This window comes from Trachypithecus francoisi, unplaced genomic scaffold (genome assembly GCF_009764315.1).
Source record: "Trachypithecus francoisi isolate TF-2019V2 unplaced genomic scaffold, Tfra_2.0 Lachesis_group13, whole genome shotgun sequence".
Lineage (NCBI taxonomy): Eukaryota > Metazoa > Chordata > Mammalia > Primates > Cercopithecidae > Trachypithecus > Trachypithecus francoisi.
In genome coordinates this window covers 10,900,258-10,913,032 of record NW_022681458.1, presented here as the reverse complement: position 1 = coordinate 10,913,032, position 12,775 = coordinate 10,900,258, and the positions used below count along the sequence as shown (strand labels likewise).

At 46.1% G+C, this 12,775-nt stretch overlaps 2 protein-coding genes and 1 long non-coding RNA gene across 29 annotated transcripts in view; 1 reads left to right on the top strand and 2 right to left on the bottom strand.

Moving 5' to 3' along the window:
* Positions 1-4,230, bottom strand: part of TRIP12 (thyroid hormone receptor interactor 12) — a 155,556-nt gene extending 151,326 nt beyond the window's left edge. For 10 of the 25 annotated variants that reach the window (XM_033229929.1, XM_033229936.1, XM_033229939.1 and 7 more), the window contains exon 1: positions 2,864-2,994. The gene's annotated coding sequence lies outside the window, so the exon portion shown is untranslated. Of the gene's footprint in view, positions 1-2,254; positions 2,779-2,863; positions 3,282-4,138 lie in introns of those variants that run through there. The other 15 variants (XM_033229931.1, XM_033229935.1, XM_033229938.1 and 12 more) reach the window with 10 other exon arrangements.
* Positions 3,269-12,775, top strand: part of FBXO36 (F-box protein 36) — a 92,338-nt gene continuing 82,831 nt past the window's right edge. For 2 of the 3 annotated variants that reach the window (XM_033229958.1, XM_033229956.1), the window contains exon 1: positions 3,308-3,595. In XM_033229958.1, the coding sequence (XP_033085849.1) occupies positions 3,500-3,595 (96 nt within the window). In that variant the 5' untranslated portion in view covers positions 3,308-3,499. Of the gene's footprint in view, positions 3,596-12,775 lie in introns of all 3 variants that reach the window. The other variant, XM_033229957.1, reaches the window with a different exon arrangement.
* Positions 5,371-10,373, bottom strand: LOC117094415. The gene is made up of 2 exons (XR_004441542.1): positions 10,317-10,373; positions 5,371-5,450 (listed from the first exon to the last, which is right to left on the bottom strand). It is a non-coding gene; the product is annotated as an uncharacterized LOC117094415 (long non-coding RNA).

The following is a 12,775-nucleotide window of genomic DNA, read 5'->3' as shown; positions in this document are numbered from 1 at the left end:
TTGGTAGCATGTGAATTTCCAAGCCAGTGATGTTTTCTTTGCTAAGATGACAACCCTAAAATAAAACAGGATATTAAAACTTTGTCTAGATAACGTAAATACAATAATCTTAAAAGTTACACTGGGGCCAGTGCAGTGGCTCTCGCCTGTAATCCCAGCACTTTGGGAGACTAAGGCGGGCGGATCACCCGAGGTGGCCAATACGGTGAAACTCGGTCTCTACTAAAAACGCAAAAATTAGCTGGGCGTGGTAGCGCGTGCCTGTAATCCCAGCTACTTAGAAGGCTGAGGCAGGAGAATCACTTGAACCGGGAGGCAGAGGTTGCAGTGAGCCTAGACTGCACCACTGCACTCCAGCCTGGGTGACAGAGCGAGACTCTGTCTTTAAAAAAAAAAAAAAAGTTACAATGGGAAAGCAATCATACATGGAATAATACATTACTACAAATTTGCTTTGCCAGGTGAAAGTACTGATTTCACCGTGATCTACCTAGCATCGCATTCGTTTTTTAAATGTAACTACTATAGTTTAGCACCCTCTGGAACTCTAACTGCCAAAACTGTTCTCAAACTTTTTGAAAGTAAATGAAAAAAAAAAAGAAAAAAAAGCCTGTTCATAGACACAAACTAAGTAGTATAAATGTCAGCTAAACAGACTTAAAAACTGCTCACACTCCTGAAAAACTGGGGATTTAATGGAAACAATGATAATTGCAGTTTTCCAATTCTTATGGATATTGGCACATTCATAGAAAAGGCAGACGTGTACAAAGCCCACAAACCCCAAACATGTTATGTACTCTTAAGCTTAAAATAAATGAAAAAAAAACTCCCTCAATCTCACAAAGATAGTCACAGTAGTTCAACATTTCTGGGGCTGAACACACAGGAGGAAGTGTCAAAAGAATTAGAAATTTTGTATACTTTAAAACTTACACTTAATATTGATCACTTTCCATGCGATAAATATGAAAATCAGCCTCAATAAAATCCTCGACAATTTATTGTCTCTAAACCTCTGCTAACTCCATTCCTCAACCCCCCCGGGGTGTAAATGCGACACACACAGGCCTCATATACAGGCCTCTTGCCTTTTTTTCTAACACAACTAGGACCTTTGTTCTGAGCGTCGGTTTTTTACCCCACTCAATAGCTCTTTCAACTTTCTACCCCGTATTTTTTGTTTGGTTTTTAAAGAGGAGACTCTGAGCCTCAACTTGCCAGGTCTTTAAAAAATGAAATGCCAAAAATATCTAATGAGACTCTCGAGAGGAATAGAAAGTTAAACACATCACTAAAGGGCCTACAAAACGGAGTAAAGCCCGGAGATCGGGTGATCTGGCAGCCCAGACAAGATCGAGGACCGCGACTAGGAAGGAAGATAGCAGGAGAGCAGTTAGACGTCCACTTAGAACGGATTCACTGCGCTATTAACCGTACCCGCCCCCCCGCCCCCCCCCGCACCGGCCCAACCTTTACAGACACATTCCCTCCCCCAATTAACTAACGAAGCAATTAAACTATGCCCACCACCAGACTCGATGCTTAGACTAAACCTCCCCCAGACAAAGTAAAACAGCATTATCAAAAAACAAACAGATTTGTCTTAAGGGTTTGGAAGCTGCCCCTTCCGTTCTCTCCTCACCACGTAAGGTAACCAATTCCCTCCTGTCCCCCACCAGCAGTTCAAACGTGTGATTTCCCCCCGATTTACATGGGCTTTTATGTTTTTCCGCATTTTTCCGTCTAAGAAATGAAGGATTTCTTATTCTGAGGAAGGGAAAGACGCCGAGGAAGACAGGATTTGAGGTTTTACTACCTTCGTTATTCGAACTCCCCTCCAACTTGTTCCTGTACTAGAAAACCCACTCACTATGGAGAAGGAAGGAGAGGGGCTGCCCTGATGGACAAACGTTGTAATAGGTTTTATGTAATCCACATATAAATAAATTAATCGCCTGACTCGCTCTGAATGCTAATACGATTGGGGTGACAATTGGCCCACCTCCCTCCCCCAAGTCCTAGTTAAACCCACCTACCACCAATTTCCATTCTGATCTATTTAAAAGGATACTCTATTCCTCTCAGTCAAGTTTCTTGGCTTCTTTAGGCCTCCCTGCATGGCCCCCTCGTCATCATCCTCCCTCAGCCTCAACTTCCCACGGCTTAAAAAACTGCCCCGCGCAGACCCCGTCTCCGGGCTCGCCCTCCCTCAACCGTCCCTCGCCGTCCCTCTGGGCAGGAAACCCCTTACTGCGGTCTAAAGTCACTCCGGCCTCTCCCTCCTCTGACCCTCGCTTCCCACAACTGTTGTCACTCGAGCTGCTCCCTAGTTTCCATTTCCGGGCCGTCCACGGCCCCGGAGCCTCCCCTTTCCCGATTTCCGGGCCCCTCGTCCCATTTCCGGGGAACCCTTGCCGTCTTCACACCCCCCACCTGCACTTCCGGCCCCCCACTTTCTCTCTTCCCAGACACCCTCCAAGCTCCAAAGCCCACTTCCGGCCCCTCTCGACCCCCGCCGAGCTCCCCAACACCCGCAAGCCTTACCCCGGTTCTCTGAAGGGCCCTTCTCATTGCGGGGAGCCGGAGGAGGGACCCAGCGACCCCTACCTCCCGCCAGGCCCCGGTCCCTCCGGCCGCGGCGGCCCTCGAGCGTCTCTTCCGTCCACCCCCGGTCCGGTCCTTCCGCGGCTCCGCTGCCGCCGGCGCCGGGAGTAGGCCAAGCGGGGGCCGAATCGCGGCGATGACACAACCGGGCTTCCTGGGACTTTCTGTTCCAGCTCCTCCCCCCGCCCCCCCAACCCCTCAGCTGGCCCCCTCCCCCCAGGCTTGCCCCCGCCGCCCGGAGCTGCGCCCCAATTACCTAGTTAGGCCCCAAAGTCTCCGGTCCGGACTCGGTGGCGCGGCAGTAACTTCCACTAGCTCCCCCCACCCCCCCCAGCGGCGGCGGCAGCGGCGGCTCCGGGTTCCTTCAATTATCAGCTGAGCCGCAGCACCGCGCTCGGCGTGCGCCTCCGCCCGTGCCGCCTCCCTCCCCGCCCGCTCTGACACGCTCTGGGAACTACTTTGCCCTCGGGATCTGAATGACGGGCTCGTCCGCGGGACCGGCCCGGCTGCCTACTGGCGGCCCATCACATCGCCCCTCCCTCCCCCGCCGCCCGGCTCGACTCTCCCAGCAGCCTCGGATCTCCGCCCGATCCCTTCGAGGGACCAGGAAGGGAACTGTGGCGCTCCGCTTGGTATCCCTCCGCCGGGGTCACCCCCTCCCCTCCGTGGTAGCAGGAACTAATTCCCCTTCGGGTCACCCGGGACCTGGAGCTGGAAATTTCACGGATCAGGGTTCCCTGAGACCCTTGGAGAAGGGGAGAATCGCCTCAGGTTAGAAATCCTTCTGCCAGCTCATAAGCGTGGTTCAATTTAAACTAGGGTTTTGGCCCCTTGACCCCGACCAAGCCCCGCCCCTTCCTGGTTGTCTTAGCGACGGCGGTGGCGTCCCAAGATGGCGTCGTGGCTGCCGGAGACTCTGTTTGAAACTGTAGGACAAGGCCCGCCGCCGAGCAAAGACTATTACCAGTTACTGGTCACCCGGACTCAGGCAAGTGCGAGCCACGGTTTATCCTCTCTCCTAGCTCCCTCCCTGGCCCTGTTGGGGCCCGGGACCCAGGCTGTGCTAGGCCGAGAGCAGCCTTAGCCCGCCGGAAGCGCCTGGTCCCGGCTCCGCGCCGGGAGATTTTCCTCGTCACCTCGGCCCTCTCGGTCCGGCGGCCAGCGTGTCCCTGCTCTCCCCGAGCCCGGCTAGTCCCTGGCAAGCCTTCTCTGCATCCCCGCGGTGCCGCGCGCTCCTTTCCCGCCACCCCGGCTTCCTACCCATAGAGTTCCCTCCGCGCGAAGAGTTAAACTGGCGTCCCAGGCTTGCGTGCGGCCTCACCTCAGCGTGAGAAGGAGGGAAAGAAAGACTCAGCCAAGTGTCCCAAGGAGGAGCCGGCTAGGGAGGGGAAAAGAAGATTGCCTCTTTTCCAGGATAGGAATTAATCATGGAGAATTTTATAAATCTCTTTATGGCCTTTACGCGTGCCATGGCCACATCAAAACTTAGTTATTTCTAGTAGCAATTGACGATTGGGAGCCCTTCTCTTACCTTATTGAGTCCCTTCTATCCCATTGAAAGTGTGCGGGTGGTGGTATAAAAATGTTTCAGCTGCTCTGCGCTTCAGCCCCACCCATAATGACATCTGCTCCACAACAATAAGACCGAGGATTATATTATCTCCAAAGTAACCATCGGCCTATTTTTATGCCTACTTTGGTGATTGAAGGTGGGCTTTTGGATGATTTACTGTGTCCATGAAATTCTCAACTTGAGCGGGGCCTCCATTGGGAAGACGTTTCTAATCCTGGCTGAGCTTACGCCTGTCACTGAGTTATTCATGCACCCTGCGCTTTCAATAGATACTATTCCTATAAAATGAAATTTAGAAGTTTGTATATATTTGTTTTGGTGTGCATATTGATCATTCCCTCGGTTTTTCCAGGAGCCCTTAAACAAAATAGGTAATGAGTTAATTTGTTTATATTTTTAAAAGCATCTTTAAAATATAAATGTTAATATATTTTTTAATTTAAGATTTACAAATATTACAAATGTAATATCAGACTGTCCAAAAAAAATTTTTTTAAAAACAGTACTGCTCCTTGAGGAGCAGGGCTAATTCCTAGGCAGTGGGCCCAGAGTCAGCCTCAAATTTTTAATTAAACTGTTTTTAGGGGTTTTTGCTCATTTGGTGATTTATGAAATACTGAAAGTCATCCTTTTTTGTACATTTTTTTTTTTTTTTTGAGACCGAGTCTCATGCTGTCGCCAGGCCTGAGTGCAGTGGCGCGATCTCAGCTCACTGCGACCTTGTTTCACCATGTTGGCCAGGATGGTCTCCATCTCTTGACCTCGTGATCCGCCTGCCTCGGCCTCCCACAGTGCTGGGATTACAGGCATGAGCCACCGCTCCCGGCCTCGTTCATTTTTTAAACGGATTATTCATTTTTCCATTGGCTTTAAGATTTGTTTGTTTGTTTATCCAGAGGGAGTCTCCCTCTGTTGCCCTGGCTGGAGTGCAGTGGCGCAAACTCAGCTCACTGCAACCTCCGCCTCCTGGGTTCAAGCGATTCTCCTGCCTCAGCCTCCCGAGTAGCGGGGATTACAGGCGTGTGCCACCACGCCCAGCTAATTTTTGTGTTTTTAGTAGAGACGGTGTTTTGCCACGTTGGCCAGGCTGGTCTCAAACTCCTGACCTCCAGTGATCCACCCGCCTTGGCCTCCCAAAGTACTGGGATTACAGGCGCCGACCACCACGCCTGTCCAATTTTGTGTGTGTGTTTTTAGTAGAGACGGGGTTTTGCCATGTTGGCCAGGCTGGTCTCCAACTACTGACATTAGGTGATCCAGCAGCCTCCGCCTCACAAAGTGCTGGGATTATAGACTTGAGCCACCGCGCCTGGCCAGCTTTAAGATTTATGATCCTGACATTTCTTCACCTCCTAACATGAGTGGTCAAAAATATAATCTGTTCTAATCTTACGTGATTTTCTATTTTCATCTACCTCAAGTAAGTTAGAATGTTTTAATTTTTACTCTACAGCCTTTAAAACTTTGTATTTTTTAGCATTTTCTTTCTTTTGAGGATCTGGTATTTTACAAGCATGCTTCATTTCTCTCATTTGTAAGCCTCAACAGGCTGAATATCTGTTTACCTTTTTATTTTAGTAAATTATCCTTAGGAGTGCTCCTGGCATTCGGCTTCCTAAAGAATACTTCTGTTGTTGACGTTCTTCAGACTTTGCCCTCAAGTCTAACTTAGGCGCATGCCTTCCTCTAACTACTCTTTTTTTTTTTCTTTTTGAGACGGAATTGTGCTCTGTTGCCCAGGCTGGAGTGCAGTGGTGCAATCTTGGCTCACTGCAAGCTCCACCTCCTGGGTTCACGCCATTCTCCTACCTCAGCCTCCCGAGTAGCTGGGACTAAAGGCGCCCGCCACCACGCCTGGCTAATTTTTTGTATTTTTATTTGAGATGGGGTTTCACTGTGTTAGCCAGGATGGTCTCGATCTCCTGACCTCATGATCCGCCCGCCTCGGCCTCCCAAAGTGCTGGGATTACAGGCATGAGCCACCACGCCCGGCCCTAACTCCTCTTTTTAAGAAATCTTTCCCACCATCCCTTCAGTGTTCTTAATTTTTCTTTTTCTTTCTTTCTTTTTATTTTTTTCTTTTTATTTTTTTTTTGCAGGTGAAAAACTCCCCTTTATCTTAGGTTCTGTCAGTTACATATATATAAAATCCTAAATTCTGATCCTTTTTCTTTTTTAAGCATGCGGAATAAATCCACTATACTTCTACCAGTGAGAGTTAATCTCCAAGCTAATTAATTCACCCTCTTTTTAAAGTAAAATTTGTTGTAAAAAATGGCATGCCAAAAAAATATACTTTTCAGTCAACTGCCTTGAGAATATGCTATTTTCTAACCACAAGACAATTTTTCTGAGTCTCAGCACAGGAAACCAAACATCCAGTAAGAGGTGGCCTGACATAAATAAGTACTAAAAGACTAGCATTAAAATGTGTTTTATAAGATAGATTTTTTTTCTGGAATGACTTTCTAAAATTATTTCTTGTACATTTCCTCCTCTTTCTCCTGTCTTTATTTTTTAAATGTTGTATATTATCCAAATTATGCCCCAGATTTAGATGAATCTTTCTTTCGGGCTGATTCTGTTTTTTAGTCTCTTTTTCACTGCATCTTTTTCGTTGGCCTTATAAATCCAAATAACTGCACATTTGACATGGATTTGAGGGCAGCTATTTCTCTCATTAGTGTCATACCACCACTGACAGAGTCCAGAATATAAATGTTATACATAAAGATTTCCTTTGTTTATATAGTAACATTTGAACTATATTGTATGCTTATACAGGCGCTTCTCTTATTAACTACTTGATACCATGTTGTTTTGGGCTTGGGGGGTTTTTTTATTCAAAAAAATAACTTTCAGATTATAGCTTGGGGTCAGTTTCGTTTCTCAAAGCTGATCTTTATAATGATGATCTCCAGCTTTAGAAAAAATAGTGCACTGCTTTCTAAATCAAAGATTCACTCAAGGGTTGGGCACAGTGGCTCAAACCTATAATCCTAGAATTTGGGGAGGCTCAGGTGGGAGGATTGCTTGAGCTAAGGAGTTTCAGACCAACCTGGGCAACATAGCAAGACCCCTTCTCTTGAAAAAACAAAAAAGAGGCTGAGCACAGTGGCTCATGCCTGTAATCTCAGCACTTTGGGAGGCCGAGGCAGGCAGATCACTTGAGGCCAGGAGCTCGAGACCAACCTGGCCAACATGGCAAAACCCCGTCTCTACTAAAAATACAAAAAATTAGCTGGGCATGGTGATGCACGCCTGTAGTCCCAGCACTCGGGAGGCTGAGGCAGGAGAATCGCTTGAACCCTGGAGGCAAAGGTTGCAGTGAGCGGAGATCCCACCACTGCTCTCCAGCCTGGGTAACACAGCAAGACTCAGTCTTTAAAATAAATAAATAAATAATAAGATTTACTTGGCCAGGTGTGGTGGCTCACACCTGTAATTCCAGCACTTTGGGAGCCGGAAGGGTGGATCACTTGAGGTCAGGAATTCAACACCAGCCTGGCCAACATGGTGAAACCCTGTCTCTACTAAAAATACAAAAATTAGCCGGGCATAGTAGCATGAGCCTGTAATCCCAGCCACTGGGTAGGCTGAATCAGGATAATCACTTGAACCCAGGAGACAAAGGTTGCAGTAAGCTGAGATCTCACCACTGGGCAACAGAGCGAGACTCTACCTCAAAAAAAAAAAAATTTTTTTTACTGTTATTCTTACTCTAGTTCTAGTACTAGTTTACATATATTTTCTTATATGGGATTCTAATTATTTGAAAACCTGTAGATTAATAAAGTGTTAGGGCTGGATCTTTGTTTTTTTTGTTTTTGTGACAAGAGTCTCACTCTGTCACCCAGGCTGGAGTGCAGTGGGGCGATCTCAACCTCCGCCTTGTGGGTTGAAGCGATTCTTCTGCCTCAGCCTCACGAGTACCTGGGATTACAGGCACCCGCCACCAAGCCCAGCTAATTTTTATATTTTTAGTAGAGACGGGGTTTCACCATGTTGGCCAGGCTGATCTCAAACTCCTGGCCTCAAGCGATCTGCCCACCTCGGCCTCCCAAAATTCTGGAATTACAGGGGTAAGACACCGAACCGGCCAGGGCTAGAAAGAATGTTGAATATTATTTAGTTCCTACTCTGATGACACATATATATTCTTATTTATAGTGGGGAGAATGTAGCTAGTATTTGATTTTTAAAAACTTTAATGGCTAATCTTTTATATATTGTATTTTTTTTTTTAACTCCAAAGGAAGTTCATGACCAATTGGCACGTTAATGAGTGCAGGTGTTTTGAAATCTATGCGTCTAGAAGACGCAAAAAATCACTTTATACTAAGTGGTCCAGGAGGGTACTGTTACCAGTATTGTACTCTTGACATGGTGTCTTCTTTGTCCTCTCAAAATGGAAGTGTTGCTTAGGTGGCCAGAACAGTTAATTTAGGTTTAACATGACAAATACTGGAAAAGTGTTAGAGAGTAATGGTATGCTAAGTAGATGGGAACTGGCAGACATGGCCTCTTGCAGCCAATAACCCAGGTGGTTGTCCGAAGAGCACCAATATGTCATAGTTAACTCCAGCAGATGAAGGAAGGAAGAATTAGGCAATAGATTAGTCTTGTTTTATCTCTTTTACTAAATCCTATCCAAAGCTCCAAAAAGATATCTGAAGCTAGTGTCATCTGAAAAAAAAAAAAAAACAAAAAAAAAGAAAATGCTCACCCCGCTAAAAAAAAATGGCAATTATTTTTGAAGTGCATTAGAGTTGTAGCACTAAGAGACTGAAAACACCTGAGGTTGCATGCCGGCCTGTGACAGGAAGCTGTCATCTCAATGACTTCTGACAAAGGAATTAAAACTAGACTTGGTGACGGCTGAGCGAGAGACAACAAAAAATTGAGCTAGTGCCATTTCAAACTGCAGACCAATTTTAAAGATTTAAAATGTAAATGCAGTCTAATAAAAATGTTAATGCACGCACCCTTTGACCCAGCAAATCCATTTCTAGGATTTGGATATCCAAAAATGCTATCACATGTGCACAAGGATATGTGAGCAAGATTATTCACCAAAGTCAATAATTGTAAAAACATTTTTCCATGAGAGGAAATGTGGTTAAACTGTGATTCATTCATGCCATAGAATACTATCCAACTTTTCAAAAACAATGCGGTGGATCTCTGTTTACTCAGTAGACCAAATAAAATCTAGCAAGAAAAGCAAGTTGCTGGATTAAACATAGCATATCCTACTTTTAAAAAAAGTGTTTTAAATAAATGTTAGTGAGGTTTTAAATAATTCTTAAAAGAAAAAGCTGGAATGATGCATTCTTAGAGTTACAGATTTTTACTCTTTGCATTCATATTTCTGAAACATCTGAATTTTCTACCATGAGCATTTCTTTTTATAATCAGAGAAAAGCAATAAAGATTTAAAATGAAAGTGTAAATGGATAACTCTCACTCTGAGGTAGCATCCTGCCTGTATTCCCCCTATTTGGCCAGCACCGCCTTTCACCCACCTCCCTCATTGAATACTGAGGTAGCTTTGATGGCTGTGTCACAAACTCCTGCTGTTTTTGTGGAGGGAAAATAATTCTAACTGTACAGTTTTAGAGAGAGTGCAGATTGATTAATGATTAATTTTCCAATTTCCCTTGCAAAATTTTAAGGAGGTTTCTTGGCATTTTTGTTTGTTTTAGAGGCAGAATCTCATTCTGTCATCCAGGCTGGTGTGCAGTGGTGCAGTCAGCTCACTGCAGCCTCAAACTCCTGGGCTCAAGCAGTCCTCGCGCCTCTCTGTCCCAAAGTGCTGGGATTACAAGCATGAACCTCTCTACCCATCCTTAAGGAGGATTTAGTGTCTAGAAACTTCTGACCTTTTTTTTTTTTTTCTTAGATGGAGTCTCTCTCTGTCACCCAGGCTGGAGTGAGGTGGCATGATCTCAGCTCACTGCAACCTCCACCTCCCGGGTTCAAGTGATTCTCCTGCCTCAGCCTCCCAAGTAGCTGGGACTAAAGGCATGTACCACCCCGCCCGGCTAATTTTTGTATTTTTAGTAGAGATGGGGTTTCACAATGTTTGCCAGACTGGTCTCGAACTCCTGGCCTCAAGTAATCCACCCGCCTCGACCTCCCAAAGTGCTGGGATTACAGGCATGAGCCACCGCACCTGGCCTCTTTTTCTTTTTAATATAAGTAACAATTACTTTTGAGAAACTAAAGGGGCCAGGTGTGGTAGCTCACACCTGTAATCCCAGCACTTTGGGAGTCTGAAGCAGGCAGATCACAAGGTCAGGAGATCAAGACCATCCTGGCCAACATGGTGAAACCCTGTCTCTACTAAAAAAAAATACAAAACTTAGCCAGGCGTGGGAGCGGCGCCTATAGTCCCAGCTACTTGGCAGACTGACGCAGGAGAATGGCTTGAACCCAGGAGGCGAAGCTTGCAGTGAGCTGAGATCCAGTTACTGCACTCCAGCCTGGGCAACAGAGCAAGACTCTGTCTCAAAAAAAAAGAAAAAGAAAGACACAGTCGGGTGCAGTGGCTCATGCCTGTAATCCCAGCACTTTGAGAGGATGAGGCAGGTGGATCATGAGGTCAGGAGTTCAAGACCAGCCTGGCCAACATTCTACTAAAAATACAAAAAAATTAGCTGGGCATGGTGGTGCACACCTGTAATCCCAGCTACTCGGGAGGCTGAGGCAGGATAATTGCTTCAACCCAGGAGGTGGAGGTTGCAGTGAACGGAGATCATGCCACTGCCCTCTAGCTTGTGCAATAGAGTGAGACTTTGTCTCAAAAAAAAAAAAGAATGTTTTTGCAGACTTCTAAGCTATCATGTCCATTCTGCCCACTGACCACCGTCCACAGCCAAAATGTTTCCACACAGAAAGAACAACTGCTGCTCCTTTTAAATTCCAAAAGTCAGTATCATAACTTGTGCTTATTTATTTCCACAGCCTGGTCATCATAGCGAGATCCCATCTCTACAAAACAATCTAAAAATTGTCCAGGCATGGTGGCTCACACAGATAATCCTAGCACGTTGGGAGACCTAGGCAGAAAGATTACTTGACACCAGGAGTTCAAGACCAACCTGGCCAACATAACAAGACCCCCTTCTCTATTTTTAAAAATAAATAATTAGTTGGGCATGGTGACAGGAGCCTGTAGTCCCAGCTACTCAGGAGGCTGAGGTGGGAGGATCGCTTGAACCTAGGTGTTTGAGGCTTCAGTGAGCCATAAGACCCTGTATCTTAAAGGAAAAAATTATTTTCCTCATCTCTGTTGTTTATGTGTTGATTTACACTCCTCTTTTCAGCTGTCTTTTTGTTTTTCTTTGAAAGTCTCTTATTCTTCCTTCTTAAGGGAGATGTTTTAGGCCGGTGCGGTGACTCACACCTATAATCCCAGCACTTTGAGAGGCCAACGCAGGCGGATCACCTGAGGTCAGGAGTTCGAGACCAGCCTGACCAACATGGTGAAACTCCATCTCTACTGAAAATACAAAAATTAGCTGGGTGTGGTGGTGGGCACCTGTAATCCCAGCTACTTGGGAGGCTGAGGCAGGAGAATCGCTTGAACTTGGGAGGCGGCAGTTGCAGTGAACTGCGATTGCACTGCACTCCAGCGTGGGCGACAGAGTGAGACTCCGTCTCAAAACAAAAACAAAAGAGAGATGCTTTACCCCTTCGCCACTGCGCTTGAGAACCTCAGCCCAGCTCAGCTGTGCTGGAGCCCTCCTCAAGGTGTGCTGTGGTTTTCCCTCCTGCTGTCATTGACTCCCTCACTGCTCCTCCTGACGGCAGCAAGTGCAGCAAACATTCCCTTCCCTGCCGTACAGGTTAGGCCAGGTGTTTATAATGATAAACTGCATTATTCTTCTGTTCCTCATGTCTGACACACTTCAGAAAAATGATTCCCAATCATTGTGTCTTGTGACACTCCAGGATGTGCCCAATTTGAGTTGTGAAATCATTTGTAGTCAGAAATTTTTCATTTCGCTTCTCTTAATTTTTTTAAGTGGCATATGGCACTTTTCTGAGGAGAGGGATGGCAGGATCCAAGTAAGGTGATTAAACTCTTAAAAATAACAGTATTCACTGTTTAGTTAGTCTAGTCAAGTGGCTCCTAAATCCTTATTTCAAAATCACATGACAACTGGACATCGCTCCAGTATCACCTTTTCCCAGGTAAATTGTTCACGTGGCACCTATGAGTGCCTACTCAATCTAGGCAGTTAATTTGGTCTCACCCTACATTGACATAGATTTGCTTCATAATTATATGGGGCAGTAGAGCACTTAATTGGAAGTCACTGAGTCACGGATCCTTTCATTCCTCCTGCAGTCTGCAAGCTCTTGACCTGGGGCAAGGCACTTAATTTGTCTGAGCCCTATTTGCTCATCAGCATAATAAGGTTACTAGTCTAAGAGATCACTAAGCTTTACCCAGCTCTAAAATGATGTTTCACGACCAGCATGTTGGCTCACACCTGTAATCCCAGCACTTTGGGAGGCCAAGGCAGGCAGATCACGAGGTCAGGGGTTCAAGACCAGCCTGGCCAGCATGGTGAAACTCCATCTCTA